The 20,257-nt window shown below is 34.1% G+C and overlaps 1 protein-coding gene across 2 annotated transcripts in view; it reads left to right on the top strand.

The window, feature by feature from the left end:
- Positions 1-20,257, top strand: part of LOC149787257 (uncharacterized) — a 63,683-nt gene that overhangs the window by 25,627 nt on the left and 17,799 nt on the right. For both annotated transcript variants that reach the window (XM_089977763.1, XM_089977762.1), the window contains 3 exons: positions 2,543-2,624; positions 13,431-14,003; positions 16,298-16,802. In XM_089977763.1, coding sequence (XP_089833889.1) covers positions 2,543-2,624; positions 13,431-14,003; positions 16,298-16,308 — 666 coding nt within the window. In that variant the 3' untranslated portion in view covers positions 16,309-16,802. The remainder of the gene's footprint in view (positions 1-2,542; positions 2,625-13,430; positions 14,004-16,297; positions 16,803-20,257) is intronic.

The raw sequence follows: 20,257 nt of genomic DNA, 5'->3' as shown, positions 1-20,257 counted from the left end.
TCTTAAGGCTTGTGCATATATCTTGTCTGTTAGATGATATATGCAGTATAATGTGACATCTTTTATACTCTGGTTAATATCTTGTATTTAGTTAGCGTCAGGCAGATATATACTGTATAATGTGGTATCTCTTTTATCAGATAGTCTGTGCAATTTACATATAGTGTGTGCAGTTTAATATTTTTTATATTGCCACATGTTATCATATCACTTGAAGTCACATGATTGATCCAAAAGATAAAGGTATTGCTCAGTTGATATCGGGTATCTGGGGAGGGAGTGGAGCAGGCCTGCATACCTGTATCATTCAATATATAAGTGTGGTTTAAATGTTAACTTACAGTAGTAAATAAACTCACCTCTGTTCACAGAAGATTGCGGACATAAACCAGTCTCCAAACTACCAGAAGTTTATCCAACCACTGTGTATTTATTTGGTAAATATATGATGCAATTCCAGTTCAAAAGGAAATTTGTGAACATATTCTATAGTCTACTGTCCTGAATCAAATACTGCAAATATCTGTCCACAAATACATTGCAGTACATATGGAAATTTCTGCATCTAGTAAACCTTTCATGTGAAAATAGCATCAGTGTAATGTTTAGTTGTAAAAGGGACACTTTAGGTTTCATAAAAATGAATCATCAGCTATAGCTGTTCTAACAGGTACTGCATTAAATGATGTGAGATCATGCGGATTGGACATTCTATGTTGAGAAAGATTTTGTTTTACCTTTTACTCCTGTATATAAGTTCCTGTTACTCGACAATTTTCTCGTTGTTATGTATTATGTTGGAACATCAGGTCTGTAAATATATGTTGTGTTGTATTTCGATCTTATTTGAAAGGAACAAAAGATGTTTGGATTATTCAATGAAAATATAAAGCGATCATTAGACTACAATATGATTTTGGGACTATTATGAATTATTCATAAGAGTTCTGGACAGTGCCATTTTAACATGTCAGCATTGTTGGCAGACCATTACAATCAAAGATCTGAAATGTATATGGAACATTTAATTTCTTTGGATATTAATAGAACTGTTTCAAAATTATTTCAGATTCAGTTCATAATACTGTAAGTTCATATTAAATTTTCATTATATAGCATTGATAATTATATTGTTTGATACGTTTTATAAAACTTGTTGGTTTGCTTCTCTCTTTAAGTTACTTAATTTATGATAATATAGTCATAGCAGGTTGCAATATTAATTCAGGATTTTAACCCAAATATTTTTTATGATACTTAGTTGGTACTGAATATAAATGGTGCCAGTTATACACCAAATATTGCCACCAAAGGTTCTGCTGTTACTACTGAGTAGATGGGTATGCTGGACCCGATTTTCCCTCAAAGTATGTGACTGGTGTATTGTTTGTCCTACAAGATGCTGATCTTAATCTTATAGTTGTTGTCACAGTTGCTTAGGAATATCAACGATGGTTTCAACACTGTGCAAAAATCAAATCAAAAATCTTTTGGAATACTGGTAAATTGTTTATGGCCATTTGAGCATTAATTCCTGCTAGAGACTTGTGTTATATAAACTACTCCTATCCATGATTTCTTTTATTTAATTCTCTTGCCTGACTCTTGCCTGTGATATTTTCATTCTTATATTTTTAATCTCTGAGGTAAGGTTAATAATTAAATTCCTTTGGCATGTAGTATTACTGAATTAAAACATTTGAATGAAGCTTAGGAATTATAAATTATAAATTGCTTGCAAACTATTTTGTTGTGGGGTTTGTTTGGTGGTTAAAATGTCTGCCTCATATTCAGGAGGTCATAGGTTTGAACCCCAGCCAAGTTATACCAACGACTTATAAAAAATGTTTCAAAACATCTGCCTCACTTGGCACTAAGTATTAACAGGTTAGTGTTAGGACTGGTCGGCCTAGTGTCAGGATAATGTGACAGGGTGGGATATCATGCTATATGTCTGTGGCATAATGCCCAAGTTCTAAATATAACTATGAACCACCAAACTGCAGACATTGTAGCAATATGACTGAAAAATTGTTAAAAGCTTCATCAAAAATTTAAATCAACCACACGCACACACTGAATGTCGTTATGTGGACTTTTCATTTTCCATTTTATACCGGATGTAGCATGTCTTATAAAGACCTTTTATTTTCTATTGGATGTAGCATGTTATTATATGGACTTTATTATTACTCTCGATAGAAGTATTATCAACATAGCATTTATTGATATGTATGATACATGTTTCATTTAGAGGTTAGTTAGGACTGGTCAGCCCAGTGTCAGGATAATGTAACTGGGTGGGACATCATGCCACATGTCTGCAGCATGATGCCCCAGTGCTAGACATCACAATAAACTGCCACACTGCAGGCATCATAGCGATATGACTGAAAAATTGTTAAAAGCTACGTTAAAAATCCAAATCACACACACAGACATAAATGTTTCTGATGTGTGATAACATGTGATGAAATTAGTCTTGCCAGCAGACATCATCATGCAACTTTCAATACTGTAAGGGTATATACCTTTCCTACAGGACAAAGAAAACAGACTCTGTAGGCACAAAGAGATGGAGAGGAGAGTGCCATCTGGTTTGGAGACGGACAAAGAAAAGGAAGGTCAGGACATTGTTAATATTCCTATTCAAGGTTCTTATGGTCTTTGAAGGTCTTTGACAGTCTGGTAAAAATGAGGTAGCATTTTAAAGGCTTTGAAAGTTTGGGAAAATCGAGCAGATTACCCTGAGGTTTATAAAATTCTTTGAAAATTGAAATAAACCCAAACCGGTTTTAAAGCAGCAACTATAATAATGCATTTAAAGCAGTGCTGATGTCTATTAAGAGAACAATGTATTTTGTATTAAATCTGATGCACAAGTTACATATTTCTGAAATGACAATGAATATTAACCTATCTTCCAGATCATTATAAAGCAATTTTAAGAAATTAATTATAGTTTGAATTTCATCTTTCAACAGTACTGTAGTATTTCACATTTATTGTTTTCTCATATAACCTGTATACAAAATATTAGCAAAATTAGGTCTTGGAAATTTATGTTTGTGGTGTTTGAAAGCTGGGAAAAGTCTTTGAATCTATCATTCAGAATTCAGCATGAACCCTGCTGTTACCCAAGGGTTGAGCATAGGAAGAAACTAAATATATTTGTTAATTCAGTTAATACGACATTTCATTGATGCAAACAAAGCAAGATTCAATTGTTGTTTTTTTTAAATCTTCCTAGAATTTAAGAATATAGCACAATAAGCTGAGATCTAATCGAACATTTTTGTTTTTAAAAAAAGGGAAGCATACTAATTTTACTGCATCAGGTGCTTAAGTGTGGGCTTATGTGCTAGATTACATAAATATGTAAACAAAAACATATTCCTCTGGAGTTAAGCATGGAGTCTTCAAATAACAACAACAACAAAATAACAGTATGTCATATCTAGAAGTCACAGTAGCCTAAAATCCAAGTCAGTATAATTTCTGATCTGCAGAGTAATAATGCCTTTCATATGCATAGGTTGTTAAATGTGTATGCATATGTAAGAGAGATAACCAGAAAGAAAGAAATAGATAGATCAAAACATTTGAGCTGCAAACACAGTGAATAACCATTATTAGACTTTCCATTTGAATCGAATAGTTGCTAATGTCTTACAAATGTTGACAGATTTCATCTACTTTGCCAATTCTCGTGCTAAACAAGAGCTTTTATCAATAAAATGTTATGAAAAAGTTAACATTTGAATAAATTTCCAAGGTAAGCCATTCACACATTGGAAGGCACAACAGTTCATTGGAGAATTTAGCAGATTACTGTTCATTATATATATATATATATATATATATATATATATATATATATATATATATATATATATATAATTCTTTAGTAAAATTGTTTAGAACATCTTCCATTTTTCTTTCTATAATACCATACCATTCTATCTTAAATATTGAAGCACAGTGATTAGATCTATAAAGGATAAACATGCAGTAGAAACAGCTGTCTAGTTCTCATTCTCTCTCTCTCTGTTACAAATTCCCATACATTGCAAGATTTCTCCTTCCAACCTATTGTTAAAGCTGATTCTGAAATGGAACGTCTACTAAAGGAAACCTATTGGATTCACCGTCTTAATACGGTATATCCAAAAGGTCTAAATTCAAAAACACTATATGACATTTAGTAAATATTTTTTTTTTTTTTTTTTTTTCTGAATTATGTCCCCTGTTTACAATTAGATATGAATATTTCATATTATTTTACTTTGCAGAAAATCTTAATTGGTAAAAGTATAATCTAATAACATAAAAATAAGTTTACTAATTCTTTAAAAATGAAATTGAATTTGTAATTAATTATCAATATGATATGATTAATTATTTATAAAATACTTGATAGTAACCGTAATGCACACCATATTTTTTTATTATATTTTTATTAAATAAATTGAGTTCTGATAACCACTTTAACAGCTATAAAGATTATACTGGTATATATGTTGTATACATTTATCTTTGTAAATTTTTTTTTTTTTTTTTTTTTTTTTTTGTAATTTTTTTTGTAATTTTTTTTTTTTTTTTTTTAATTTATTTTCTTTACTTCTAATAAGCGTGTATTATACATAATACAAATATTACTAAAACTGTTTATCTCTATTTGTTAATAAATTGTATATATCTCTGTTGCACACACACACACACACACACACACACACACATATATATATATATATATATATAGTTTGCTGCACAATTATTTATAAAGTATATACTTATCTGACTCCTAAGTTTGAAAACACATATTATATCGCCAAACATTTTGGCTTGAGTTTTTATCTGTGTAGAGTTTTCTATAATATCAGACCATAGAAAACACCATACCCTGACAGAGCAGTAACAATAAATACTTCTCTCCAAGGTTTACCGTGCATTCATTGCCATTCGTGCTTTCTGTGAGGTAGTGTTTGCTTTTTCATCTATCCATCATTCTGTCCATCCATCCGTCATCCCTTTGTTTACAGTCTATAATTTAGAAGCTGCTTAAGATCTACAGATTAAACTTGGTATACATGTACATCACCATTAGAAGGTGTGTCACATATCTGACTGAGATTACAATCTTTAAGGTCATTAAACTTGGTATACATTTACATCACCATTAGAAGGTCTGTCACATATCTGACTGAGATTACAATCTTTAAGGTCATTAAACTTGGTATACATTTACATCACCATTAGAAGGTCTGTCACACATCGGACTGAGATTACAATCTTTAAGGTCATTAAACTTGGTATACATTTACATCACCATTAGAAGGTCTGTCACACATCGGACTGAGATTACAATCTTTAAGGTCATTAAACTTGGTATACATTTACATCACCATTAGAAGGTCTGTCACATATCGGACTGAGATTACAATCTTTAAGGTCATTAAACTTGGTATACATTTACATCACCATTAGAAGGTCTGTCACATATCGGACTGAGATTACAATCTTTAAGGTCATTAAACTTGGTATACATTTACATCACCATTAGAAGGTCTGTCACACATCGGACTGAGATTACAATCTTTAAGGTCATTAAACTTGGTATACATTTACATCACCATTAGAAGGTCTGTCACACATCTGACTGTGATTCCAATCTTTAAGGTCATTAAACTTGGTATACATTTACATCACCATTAGAAGGTCTGTCACATATCTGACTGAGATTACAATCTTTAAGGTCATTAAACTTGGTATACATTTACATCACCATTAGAAGGTCTGTCACACATCGGACTGAGATTACAATCTTTAAGGTCATTAAACTTGGTATACATTTACATCACCATTAGAAGGTCTGTCACATATCTGACTGAGATTACAATCTTTAAGGTCATTTGTCCTGACAGAGTAATTTTCATTTTTCATCATACTTTCTATACTGTATGGCTTTCAAGTCGTTTGAGATTTGTTAATGATATTTGGAGTGATGTGTTGCATATTATAAATGGGGATTTGGTCTTCTAGGTCAAGGTCATGGTACAATATCGCAAGTGTTCCTTGTGTTTGTTTTCATTATGTAAATTTCAAGCCATACAAGATTAAAGGATGATATTTGATGGCACTTTGTGTACCATATTTGGAGTTCTATTTACATGTTCAAGGCCAAATAGTTTGAATTTCACATTCCACATTTCATTCCAGTCTGTAATGAGGTGTTAGTGATTATGAAAATAAGCCTAGTATACTTCTGTGTCATGATTTAGTGTTATATCTTACATTGGTCCCCTTTTCATGGTAATGAGTAAGTAATTTGTTTTCCATCATGTTTTTTATCATCATTTACTGCTGTATCCCACATTAGCTTCCTATCTTTACAGTCATGAGTCAGTAATTTGTTTCTCATTATTTTTATTTCTGTTCAATAGTTTTGGACCCGTTCAGCTTTAGTGATGAAACTTGGTGTAGTTACACATTATCATTTGAATGTATCTTATGTATTGGGGATGTTATATTCAATATCATTGTCATTGGTTAGTATTATAAGTGTCCAATCAAACTGTTCTTTTCTCTCTTTAATTTTGGACTTGGCACTTTACACCTCTATTACAAGAACACAATCTGATTTCACTACTTCATACTTTTGTGGCCTTAGAAATGGGATAAATACGTACTGCAGTTGCTTGTTAACTCTTCATTGTATTTTGCACTTTCGAATTACATGAATAGATAGATAGAACTCTTTTGTGTAAAACACCACATAAATCTAATTGGTTAACCATGCAATCACACTTAAAACCATATTTCAGATCAATTTCATACCAAGTTTGGAATATATGCTTGCAGCATTACGATGTCAGATTAGTTTTTGATAATTGATTTGATCATGCATACTAACGAGATTGTCTTGCATCTCATTGGTTAATCCTGTTATCCCACTGGAATCTAATGTGTTTTTGATGTATTTGAAATATATAGAGAATATCTATATTTCGCAATTTGGATATATCTTAAATATATTGAGTATATTTGTGGGGTTCTACGAACGTTCTGTTATGAGTTGGGGTGGGGTGTTCCCAATATTTATTTGAATTATTATGGAATTTCCACCCTGGCTTGCCTTTGTAGGAAGTGAAATTAGTGATAGAGAGAGGCAAAGCTCCGAGCCCCCAGTCAGCAATACCGACAATTAAATTATTAAGAACACAAAGGTGAAATTCAAAAGAATAACAATTTAATACAATTTAAATGATATTAATTTCTCAACCAATCTTCTTCCTCTCGACCATGTAACAACCTATTTCATCTTGTGATTATAGTGTGAGATTTCTTTCCACTGTACTTGGGTTCAACTCATCTGTGCTTTACTCTGCTAATTCCTTTCCTCCTTCAGGTGTTCTCCGTACTGCAATGCTTCCTATCCTCTTCCCCTTTTGTCTCCTTTTCTCCTCCCCCTTCTCTCTCTCTCTTTCTCTAGCAACTAGGCTTGTTCTCTGCTTACTGTCTTGTTCTATCCTGTCTCTCTGAGACTCGGGACTTGACTACCCGGTAGTTCTGTCCCCAAAAGCTTCCTGCAAAAAACACAGGGACGTTAGCATGTTTCGTTAGCCATCTCGCTCACACTAAATCAACAATCAATCATCAGATAGAGGCTATCTACATCTTCGGTCACGCATTCATGCACATCGAAAACCACACATGTTCTTATAGAAACAACGTTGCAATAAAGAGCAGTATCCTACTTATCATACAGACATCACTAAATTGCGTCACATCATTATTCTTAATCTCATTATTCTGAACAATATCACAACAGACGCATTTCTTTACATTACACTCCCACAAGTGTACACAAATATTCAAATATCCATATTATTTAAATTTTACACATTGCAACGATTTCCAAAGTTACAATTTAATTCAACAATTGCAAAATCTAGAACATCACATAAATACATGCACTAGTTTACCACAAAGTAACCAGATAGCGAATTACAATATTAATTCTGACTATGAGCTAGCAGTCTACATAATCATAGCTCATTTCTCAAGTACGCATGTAAATTAAACAATACAAAGGTAATTCTACGTACTAACAATTCTAGTAAGTAAATATACGTGCTGCACATAATTACAGTTACAATGCCATAACATTCTGCAACAATCGAGCAAATAACTCACTGACCTTTACGAAGCTTTCTGTCCTTGAATGTACCAGGTTTTTTTCCTGCCAATTCACGAATGGGTTCCTCGGAGTTATTGCTACAACTTCTCAGCATGATGCTTCACAATGACTAATTCGTTCCCAGCCCAAATGACTGTTAAATTCTAGTTCAAATTGATGGCCCCAGCCTTCCTCAGTTCCGATTGGATATCAATTCTACCCCAGTCAGTTCAGATTAACAGACGAGCCTCAGGCCATCTGTCAAAGCAGGGAGATTTACAACAGCATCGAGGGTCCTTTGTTCTTAGAACAAAGCTTCCAACGTCTGCATGTTAGTTTTGTCACCTAACGAAGTGGGTTCTTGTACAAACACAAATCACTACGATAGTTGCAGGGTCTACATACACATGGCGCTAACCCATTCCGTTGTTCCTGACTTATGTAATCGCGGGCAGGCAAACGTGACAATATTTACAATGTTTCTCTCTGGAAGCCTTATTTCTAATACGATTTTGATACACTTGTAATATAGTGTGGACATCAACATGTTAACCCTTGGGATGTGATACTTATAATAGGAGTTGGATACACTTTAAATATGTAGAGAATGTCTAGATGTTTAGTGTATCTACACAAATATTTCACGAGTAAAGTAGAAATATTTTATTGTCACAAGTGATAGTACAAAATGTTTCCACTTTTTGCGGGAAATATTGCCATGTATCAGCTCAAAAAACATTCATTTTCTTTTGATCTTTTAATGCAGACTGTCAATTTGCATGGATTTTCTCCATGATGTTCCAGTGTGATGAACAGCTGCATTATACATTGAAACATTTTAGGGTTAATTTGGTTTGGCCAATGCTTTACAAACTTAGCCAGTAAATGGGATGCTTGAAATTAATTTTGTCACAATATCGACATTATTCATACAAAAATGAAGAGATTTTTATTTTGTTAACATGTTTCATGCACAAATTGAAACTGTTGGGAAGATGTAATGTATAAATAAAATACTGACAGACTTCAAATCATGACATTTTCAAAGAAAAGATCTGCACATTAAACAGCTGATACTTATATTTGATGGACTGAGCATCTTAATGCTTGAGAGACTTTTTATAACCTAACTTTAATCAGATGTAGTAATTTAGTAGTAGTAACACCATCGATGTATCAATCCATAAGCACTTTTGACATATCAGTACAGGTGGTGAAGTATAGATGCAGGTGTGAAACAATCATTGTATTGATGCATAACATTTCTGGCATGTTAATATCCATATTGATACAAGTGGTGAAGAATCTGTACAAAATGATACTTACCCTGTATGAGTTGCTTCAATCTTTAGTAGTTGTGAATAATCGTTAGCTGTTTGCCATTTTATTCTTTAAGTTGAGGGGTTATCCTATACAGCTATTGCAATCAAATACATTCATTTCTATCAGATTAAAAACATACTATTGACAGCGCCCACTTGTCATTTGTAAACTGACACAAGGTCACTAATTTGCTTGATTAGAAATCTTCCCCACCCCAGTTATATGCTGATAACTGTATCCTGTCAGTATGTTTGGCCACATATAACATGTTTCAAAGTAAAGGAACTGTTCAGTATTTACCTAACCCGTCCGCTGGCATAGTGGTTAGAGCGTCCAACTCAGATGCGGGAGGTCATGGGTTAGATCCCAGGCCAAGTCATGCCAAAGACTTACAAAACTGGTACTAACATCTGCCTCGTTTGGCGCTCTGCATTAAGAAGTTAGTGTTAGGACTGGTCAGCCAGGTGTCAGGACAATGTGACTGGGTGGGACATCATGTCACATGTCTGCGGCATGATGCCCCAGTGCTAGACATCACTATAAACTGCCACATAACATACATCGTAGCAATATGACTCAAAAATTGTTAAAGCAATGTTAAAAGTCCAAATCACTCACACACACACAAGATTTATCTCATTTTTATGATTTAAATGTTTTACTGATCATTTAATATCACTTTAGTTCAAAGCTTCTATGTTGTTTCTAATCTTGACAACATTAATTAAATGTGAAGGCTACACTTTCACAATGAAGTATGTTATTTATAGTTATGGTGGTCATTGTTTGTTAAACTCCACGGTAAAACAGTAACCACCTGTCAGAAGTAACTGTAGTTTATTCAGTGTGACACTCCCAAAGCATTGCATCAACATTTGGTGGAAATAGTTATAATGCAACACAAGAGCTTCATGCAAAAAAATGATCTATGAATTGTACATGCAATTGATGCCTGGCCATGCCACTGGTACAAGAAAAAATAGCTAGCCTATTATTGGCAAGAGATCAGGTTAAAACTTGCACGCCTTATTGCTGGCTTGTTAATTTGGTTGTTAGTGATGTCCGCTCTCATGCTCAGACTTGTTTTATATAAGACTTTCCATGCACGAGGAAATTGCACTATTTGTACAATTGTGATGATAATACAATAACCCCTTCCAAGGAAATTATACTATTTCTACAGTTGTGATGATAAGACCATAACATATTCCAAGGAAATTGCACTAATTATACAGTTTTGGTCACAAGATCATAACACATTCCAAGGAAATTGCACTATTTCTACAGTTCTGGCGATAAAATCATAACACCTTTCCAGTTTTGTAAAGGCGAAAAATAACAATGTTTTACAGCATTCATGCAGTGGAAAACAAAGGGCCTGGTTAACAAGAGGAGTCCAGTATCATGTCAAGTGGAGCAACTTGAAATGGTTTAAGAGGTTGAATGAAAATTGCTGACCACTGATATCGTTTCGAAGTTTGTTTTTTGCTGTCAAGGATGAGAATGGCGTATAAACGGATGACACATTTATGTCTGTAATCAGCATACTGGAAGTACAATCAATTGGCACCACCTTACCACTTAAAAATGTTTGAAATATATATAGACTGAGAAGTTGATATTTGTACAGATAATGTATCATATCATAGGCTTCGATGTATCCTCTTACCCGTAGTAAATAGGCTAATATCAGCAGGATGTTGAATGAATGGCTGTTGATCAAAGTTGTCAAAAATGCCTTTTTCATCACAGTATTGCTTGAGGATGATTGCAAATGAAATTCACACATATTTGATTTAATGTGAATTTGCATCTGATTGACTGAGCATGTTAACAGTATACCAAGTATCTGATTGACTGAGCTTGTTAACGTATGAAGCATCTGACTGATGTAGTGTGTTAACAATATATCAAGCATCTAATTGACAGCTTGTTAAACAACATATCAACCATCTAGTTGACTGAGCTTGTTAACATATGAAGCATCTGATTGATGTAGTGTATTAACAATATATCAAGCATCTGATTGACTGACTTTCTTAACAATTTAGCAACTATTTGTCTGATTATGTTCAGATTCAGATCAAAATAATATGCATAGTTTGCTATTAAGAACAAATTTATAAAAGTAAACAATAAAATATTCCAAATCAATATCATGATATAAAATTTGGGAAATAGTGACCCACACTACTACATAACCCTGCTTAGTGAAATGATCAACAGTTAATTTTCTTTTAAGCGCAGTGATTAATATCAGGCATAGTTTATGTCACTGTTGATAAAATACTGTTATCCGTAAAGTGGTTACTTGATCAGATTCATATATTGTTTTTATTTGAAATTAAACTTGCTGTTCAAATAGTCCAGGTTTAATCCTTTACTGTGTTGTAGGCTCTGTTCAGTGATTACGTTAAAACCATGCCAATCTTAAGGTTGATTTAGTTTTCAGCAAATAAACTGCAGTCAACATTGCAAGTAAAATGGTCACATTTGCAAGAAAAAATTCAGTAAGGTGAAAGAAAGTTATCAACTCAGTGGCAGCGCGTCTTGATGAATCATAATGTGGGACTTGAAAATTACATCAGCACTATCTACGATACATGTGTACAACACATGACATATGCTGAATAGTTGAAACATGTAATTTAATTCCTAATTCTTTATGACTGCATGACTGTTAGTTTCTACATTAATTCTTTACCTGTACATGTGATTAGTGTGGCTTACATCCAGTAAGTTGTGTTGCAAATTGCCAGTACATGTGACTAGTTTGCCTTACATCCAATAAGAGACAAGTGTTACAAATTACCTGCACATACCAGTAAAATGGCTCATAATAATTAACAATTATACTAAATTACATGTAAAATAAATTATATGTACATGTGATTTTGTGTGGCTCACAGACTATCATTAACAAGTGCAACAAATTACCTGTACATGTACCTGATAAGTGCTATAAAATACCTGCACATGTACTTAGTGTGGCTCACATCCATTAATTACCAGGTGTAATAAATTACCCTACATGTACATGTGACTGAAGTTAAAGTATATATCTGGAATAATGTGTATATGGAAACAAATACAGACACTTTAGCTGGCTGTACAAGTGCTGTCATTGGAACTACCTTAAATGCAGATATGATTTAGGCATTGTTAACGTAAGAACTGTCAGTATAATGACAGTATATAACTTGTATAAGTCAAGCTACAGATTGTAAATTTATGTCAGTTTTAGTCCTATCATTATGTAAAGACATTGTTTAGCTTGCTACGTATTTTGAATTTGCAAGTCAGTTTGAGTTAAGGTAGTATACAATGGTATTAGGTTTAGAAAGCTTCATGTGTCAATTTCTAAGTCAATTTGAGTTAAGGCAGTATGCAATGACATTAGGTTTAGAAAGCTTCATGTGTCAATTTATTAGTCAATTTGAGTTAAGGCAGTATGCGATGACTTTATATTTAGAAAGCTTCATGTGTCAATTTCTAAGTCTGTTTGTTTTAAGACAGTATGCAATGACATTAGATTTAGCAACCTTCCAATGTGAACTTTAGCGTCAGGCCTCAGGTATAAGCAGACAATTATTGTTGACAGTTATGTTAAAAATATCTAAATAATACTGGATTAATCTTCTGCCTTTTCTCTAATTACTTTTGAATTAGTCATAAAGAAAAAATGCTTTTTCTCACCAACCATCATTAATTCTGAACACTTTTTTCTCTTTGATTTGTCCAAGGCTGTGACCTCATATTAGATCTCAGTCACCTAAATTTGTAAAGGCCACTAAACATTCAAGCTGGTTGTCCTATGACAATTAAAGATTGATTGGTACTTGGAACACTAAATTTGTAATGGCCACTAACGACAGTTATGATAGGTTTTTGGATTGCTGTTGTAACAAAATGCATTTTTTAATTTCAGCTATCGAAGCTCAAGCTTATGTACCGCCAAGACCAAGTGAGCAAGCATATACAACTTCTTTTTGGCAGAAAAATATTGAATCAAATGAGCGAATAGAATCAGTTGAATCAGTTTTGACTTCAATAGGGGAATGCCTAGTGTCTGTACAAAAGAGAGCTCTGCCACCAGGAAAGAAATACCACGTCTTTTTCAGTTACAGTAGCTCAGACATTCAGTGGGTGAAGGAAACTGTAGAAAGGCTAGAAAAAGACCATGGGTTTGTTTGTTGTGAATATGATCGAGACAATACCCCAGGAACACCATTATTTAAGTTTGCTGATGACAGCATTACAAATGCCTACAAAACGGTAGTAGTCATGACCAGGGAGGCATTTCAGAGTGGTTTTGTTTTGCATGAAATTGATATGGCCATTACTCAAGGTTTTGACGAAAGGAGAAAATGTGTTGTCCCAGTTTTATTGAAGGACTGTGAAGTTCCACGTCACCTCAAGATCCTGAACTATGTTGATGCTCGGGATGTCAACATGAGATACACCTGGTGGCCCAAGTTATTGATGGAGCTGGAGGCACAAGGTAAGCAAGTATCATATTGACAAGTCTTTTAGACATTTCTCACATAAATGGTTTTTCATGCTATGTGGAGTTTTAATTGCAGCTTGATCTAGCATTTCTAAAATATAAATTCAACTCCAGATAAAAGTAAGAATCCATGTGACATCTGGAGTCTCAACACATTATATCAGAAATTCTCATCTACTATAGAAATACAATACGACATTTGTCCTGAAGGAATACATAATTTTCAAACAGAATTTACGATATTGACCTTGGTATCCTCACCACTCTTTGTGGATGTGTTGCACTCTGGGTAAGAGGGAAGACTGTTTTGGGGGGAGGGGGTTTGGGGGGTCTTGGAAATATCAAACATTAAAATGTCCATGACTTTAACATGTACTGTTAAAGTTGGTTGCTATAACCAGTTTGTCAGGCGTCTTTAACATCTACCAGCTTGAAGTAAACTGTTCATGTGTATATTACAAACTAATCTGCCATAAATAGGTCACTTTGACCTATTGTTGAACCTGCTTTGGCCAATAGTCAACATCCTTATTTTTGGTATCCATGTGGCTGGTATATGCCTGTCTGTCTGTCTGTTCACAGCCGTGATAAATTGGCTATTGGATTGACATGCATACTGTTGTAAACATCTTGTGAATTTCTGTTGTCAAAGAAGTATCACTTCACATGATATAGTGGTACATACATTGTCATATTTATTTTATTTTTCACCTTTCGGCATTAAAGAAATTTGATTTAGGATATTCCTATCGATGAAATTTAGTTGCATTATTTATTCAGACATGCTGTATTAGAAGTGTGTATGTAGTGGCTACCTTAGCAGCATCGTGTCATCAATGGACAACTTATTTCCGCATCTCCAGACTGGCATACTGATTTTCATGAAATTTTTTAATGTCTGATAAAAAATGCCCTGATAAAATTGCATATAGGGCAGCTCTATCAGCTTTGATATGGATCCTTATTGGTGCGAAACTTATTTTCTGGTTGTTTTATAGAAAGTTCCTAAATGCACTATTAAAAACAATTTCAGGGTAACTCCTCTACAGCAGTGTGGAATATTCCATACAAAGTGTTCTGTCAGACCATTTTAAAATTACTTCCAAAGTAGTTATGTGACTTCCTTAGCAACAGAGTGGAACGTCTATATCTAGTTCCTATCTAGTACAGCTAATATTAGTTTGAATCAAACTTTGCTTTAATATTTATACGAACATGTTTTATCAAGATGTTTTGAAGTTGCTTCCATAGTAGTGCTATGACTTCATTAGCAATTGGATGGAACACCTATTTTCAAGTTTGATTCTAGAATAGCTGGACCAGTTTATATCAAGCATGATATGAATATTTGCTAGGAAAAGCACTATTCAAGTTGTCTAACGTGGTTTCCTCAGACATTTTATTTTTCCAAGGCAACCAGACGGAAGACATTTTTTTTGTATCTCATATAACACCACAGACAATTTGTATCAGATTTGGAAAGAATGTTTTTTAGGACATTTGCCATTAAAATAGTTTCCAGTTTTCCTCATCTAGTAACTATATAGCTTCATTAGCAAGCCAGTGGACCAATGTTTTGACATCATCACGAGATTGAGCTAAGATTCATCAAATGATGGTAGAGTTTTACATCCGATGTTTTCAGAAAGTGTGTCCAAAGCAATAGGTGGGTTTCATATCAGTTACATAGAACACCTATTTCTTGCTTCTTGAGAACATCTAAGCCATTATTAACCAAAACTTGGTATGAGCATTTTTAGGACAGGTTTGATCAGTATTGTGTCTGAAGTGACTGTTTTCTGTAATGTCATAACTTCCATAGCAACTGCCTGTGTCTGCATGAAAACCTTACCAAAAGGTATTCATCATCATGGAAGTAATATTATAATTTAAAATCCATCTCTAATAAAAATGACTTTCTTGCCAGATCTGAATTGACAAACCAAATTAATAGGTAGGTGAATGATATCTGGCCCACTTAGGACTCCACTTATGGATATATAATATCTACATTCAAGGTAAGCCATTATTGTTCTCGTCACATCTCTATAATCACAAATAACACAACATAGGGTGTAAAATGATGTTTTAACATGACAGTGCAAATCCACTTGTTATCAATTGTGCAGTATTTAATTTAAAACAAAAACTGCAAACTGCAGACCTATCATTGATTAACTTTTCCTGCCATTATATATAGTGTTGCATTAAAATTTCTTATTTTTAAAGATACAAATCTTCCTTATGGGAAACTGATAGATGTTTAATATTTGTATTTTGCTTTGCAGAAAACGATTGAACCAAGTGAGTAAATACAGTTAGTTGCATCAGTTTCCACTAAACAAGGGTAATGCCAAGTGTCTGTACAAAAGAGAGCTCTGCCAGGAGATAAAAAATACCATGGCTTTTTCAGTTACTCTAGCTCAGACATACATTGGGTCAAGCAAACTATAGAGAAACTAGAAAATGACCACGGGTTGGTTTATTGTGAGTATGATCGAGATAATACTCCAGGAACAACATTATTGAAATTGGCTGACGACAGCATCAGAAATGCCTACAAGACTGTAGTAGTCATGACCAGAGAAGCGTTTGAGATTGGTTTTGTTTTGCGTGAAATTGATGTTGCCATTACTCGATGGTTTGTGGAAAGGAGAAAATTTGTTGTCCCAGTTTTATTGATGGACTGTGAAGTTCCACGTCACCTCAAGATCCTGAACTATGTTGATGCTCGGAATGCCAACATGAGAGACACCTGGTGGCCCAAGTTATTGATGGATCTGGAGGCACAGTGTAAGCAAGTATCATATTAACAAGCCTTTTAGACATTTCTCACATAAATGGTTTTTCATGCTATGTGGAGTTTTAATTGCAGCTTGATCTAGCAGTTCAAACATAAAAATTCAACTCCAGATAAAAACAAGAACCAATGTGACATATAGAGTCTCAACACTTTATACGAAAGATGGTCATCTGCCATAAAAAAATCAATACGACATAGTCCTGCATTATTTCTCAGTTGTCTTGATAGTCTTACACATAGATCAGCATGAGTAATGTAGACCAAAATATCTTCTTTTATTGTTTAGGATATGCCTTTAATAGATCAAAAATGTTTCCAGGTATAGTAGGCATCCTTTTAATCTACAACAGATACACATACCTTTAGGCATATAGACATGCATGAATTTACATAATTATCCTCATCAAGCAGCAGCTTTGATCTTATTTCTTACTGAATGAATATTCTGTAAAGAACGACATGTTTTACTGTTTACTTAGTTTTCATAGTTTACTTTCATTTCAAGTTCAAAGTCCACTTTAAATAAATTACAGAATGCAGAATGGAGAAAAGTTAGAGGGGAAAAAAAAACACTATCATCACCCCAAGTTGCAAAAGCAGACAGAAAGTTATAATAAATGAGTTAAGTTCATAGTACATTCTCCAACCGGTGACAAAGAAAGAAATCAAAGTTCGTGCTCTAAGATATGATTCCCGTGAGTGATTCGCGCATAACTGGAACGAAGTCGCACACTAAAAACCTCCCTCTTAGACACTCATACACAATACGATGTACTGATGACATATATGTAGTAATATACACATTTTAATTGTTATGATAAGTTGAACAAATATTAATCTAAAACTAAATTCATATGTAATTGCATTTTTATTTCACCATATCTCTTCCATTCCAAAGTCTGAAGATGTATGCTGATACAAATGGATACTTGGAGATTCCACTAACTTTTTTTGACCGAAACATGACTGTCCTAGATGTGTTATGCAAGTGATTCACTTTCGTGTCATTGGCGCATGTACAATATTTTGGTCTTTTTCTGGAAAGTGAAATCATCCATAAGGGACATAAAATCTTTGATTACCTTCAACTTAAAGTTAGTGGAGGAATGAGTGTGGAAAGTAAACTGGAACAGCAATGTGATATGCCCAGTAAGAATTGTTAACAAAAAAAATAATCAAAACGTGCTGCAGAGTTTCAGCCTTCTTCGTTGTCAGGGTATAAATAGTTACAAGACATCTACAATATAGAAAGTATTAAGTCAATTTTGTTCTAGATAATTTCACAAAAGTTTCAGTTGTACTAAAATTAAAGGAAAAGGAAGACAAAACAGGCTCAGTTAAAATACAGACAATTTAAATGTAGAGTGGATATTTTTGGTTTATCTTTCTTGTTTCTTGGCCCTGCAGGATCGTGTCCTGAAAAACCTTAAAAGCCTAGTATAAAGGTTAGGATAAATTTAATAAATGAGACTCTGAAAATGAACTGAAGAAGTAAAGATATTATATTTGATCAAATTACCTGTTTGAACTAGGGCATTAATGGACTTAAAATGCTATTAGTTCATCACTAAATTGTAAATCTTGTACAGCCTGTAGAATGCTTATTCAAGAAATTTAAACTTAGATAGGGCTTTTGCAAAGTCTTTTTTTTGGGAACAGAAATAACCAACTAAAATACCTATGTGCGATAAACAATTGTGTATAACAACTAAAAGGAACAGTTTTTAAACTTGTTCTAGCTTGCTAATCTAGGCATGTGTATCCCCTCTCAGACAGCAGACTGAAAGTGATTTCAGCACAGAACAATATTCATACACACTATAGATTAAGCTTGTTAACAATAGACAGATTGGGGCCCCGAGTGGCCGAGTGGTCTAAAGCGCTCTCCGTTACGGATCACTGCCATCTCACCTCTGTCTACGTGGGTTCGAGTCTCGGATTCGGGCAATGTGGGTATGTGAGAAAGCTTGCCATTAGCTTCTCGTGGGTCGGTGGTTCTTCCCAGGGTTTTCCCGGGTTCTTCCTCCACCATTAATACTGGCCGCCATACATAGCCTATCGTGTGCTGAAAAATGGCGTTAAACCCCACAACAACAACAACAACAATTGACAGATTAATACTTATCCATATAGAGGCAAGATCTTTTTAAGATTTTAATTTCAATAGCGGTCTTAAAGAGTGTAGCATGAAGAAAGACAGATGAATATTGAAATGGTTATGTAAATATTGAAGTATGGCATTTCCTCCTCCCCCTCATTTTTGTTCTAAATCACTCCCCCTGATTTTTATTACAAGGATGCAGGAAGCCCCCATATGATAAAGTCCTAGGAACATTTCTTATATTGGACTTACAGATTAAGGCCTATTTTGATTAGCTACAACAGTGTAGACCTAGATGTGTTGTCATATTGTGTTCTCGCATATCAAATTATATATTTACCTACAACAGTGGAGATCTAGATCAAGGTATATGTTGGCTTATTTCAAAAGATCAAGGTCTGTGCTGATTTATTACAACAGTGTATATGATGTTTACTTAACAGTGTAGTTCTAGATCAACAGTCACATATACTGGCAGATCAAGGTATATGTTGATTGCTTACCACAATGCAGACATAGAACTGATATCACAGTTTGTTTCAACAGAGCTAGCTGTATGATGTTCATTTACCATAGTGTAGACCTAACCCTACTCTGAAATGTAGTGGCAGATCAAGTTCTAACTTATTAAGTTGCCACATTGTATGTTGACCTAGACTTTATGACACACACACAGCACTGACAGCTTAAGGTTGCATGTCCAAATGTAGATCTAGCTCTGTGGATACATTAAGTATTGGCAGGTCAAGGTCTTTGCTAATTATTTCAATGTAGACTTAGATCTGCTGCTACAGCAAGCATGACTATGGACTGGTCTGTTCTAAAATTGTTTGGTATTATTAGGTCTGAGTATGTTGTCTGCAGTTAGGTCCAGATTGAAAGTAAGCAGGGCTCATATGTACATGCCTGCCTATGGATGAGTGGAGGGTATATATGGTATGTGCATCCTTGCTTTGTGTAGATATGCTAAGTGAATCTTTGTTTTTATGTGTATAGGTATATATGCAATGTACTTGCTTGCCCTTGTATGTTTGTGGTTAGATCTGGCACATGCAGCATTGCCTCAGTGTATATATGTGTGTAGAAAGAGATAGGTTGAGCATCTTCGCCTCGGTTTATGTGTGTGGTAAAACAGAACGTTTATTCTGGCATGTGTGTGTGTGCCAATTGAGACAACATTTCCATTTCATGTTGCCTCTGTGTTTGCAGATTGATATAGCACATACATGCAAGCCTTTATGCCTGCATCTGTGCATGTTTATGTAGTTAGTTCTATTCTGTGCTTGCTTTCCATAATATGTATGTTTGTGTACAAACAGGAGTTAGTAATATCTATTGTAGATA

The sequence above is a fragment of the Sinohyriopsis cumingii genome, chromosome 12 (genome assembly GCF_028554795.1).
Source record: "Sinohyriopsis cumingii isolate HCF-2022 chromosome 12, ASM2855479v2, whole genome shotgun sequence".
NCBI lineage: Eukaryota > Metazoa > Mollusca > Bivalvia > Unionida > Unionidae > Sinohyriopsis > Sinohyriopsis cumingii.
Note: the sequence above shows the minus strand (reverse complement) of the source record. Positions and strands in the feature narration are given on the sequence as shown.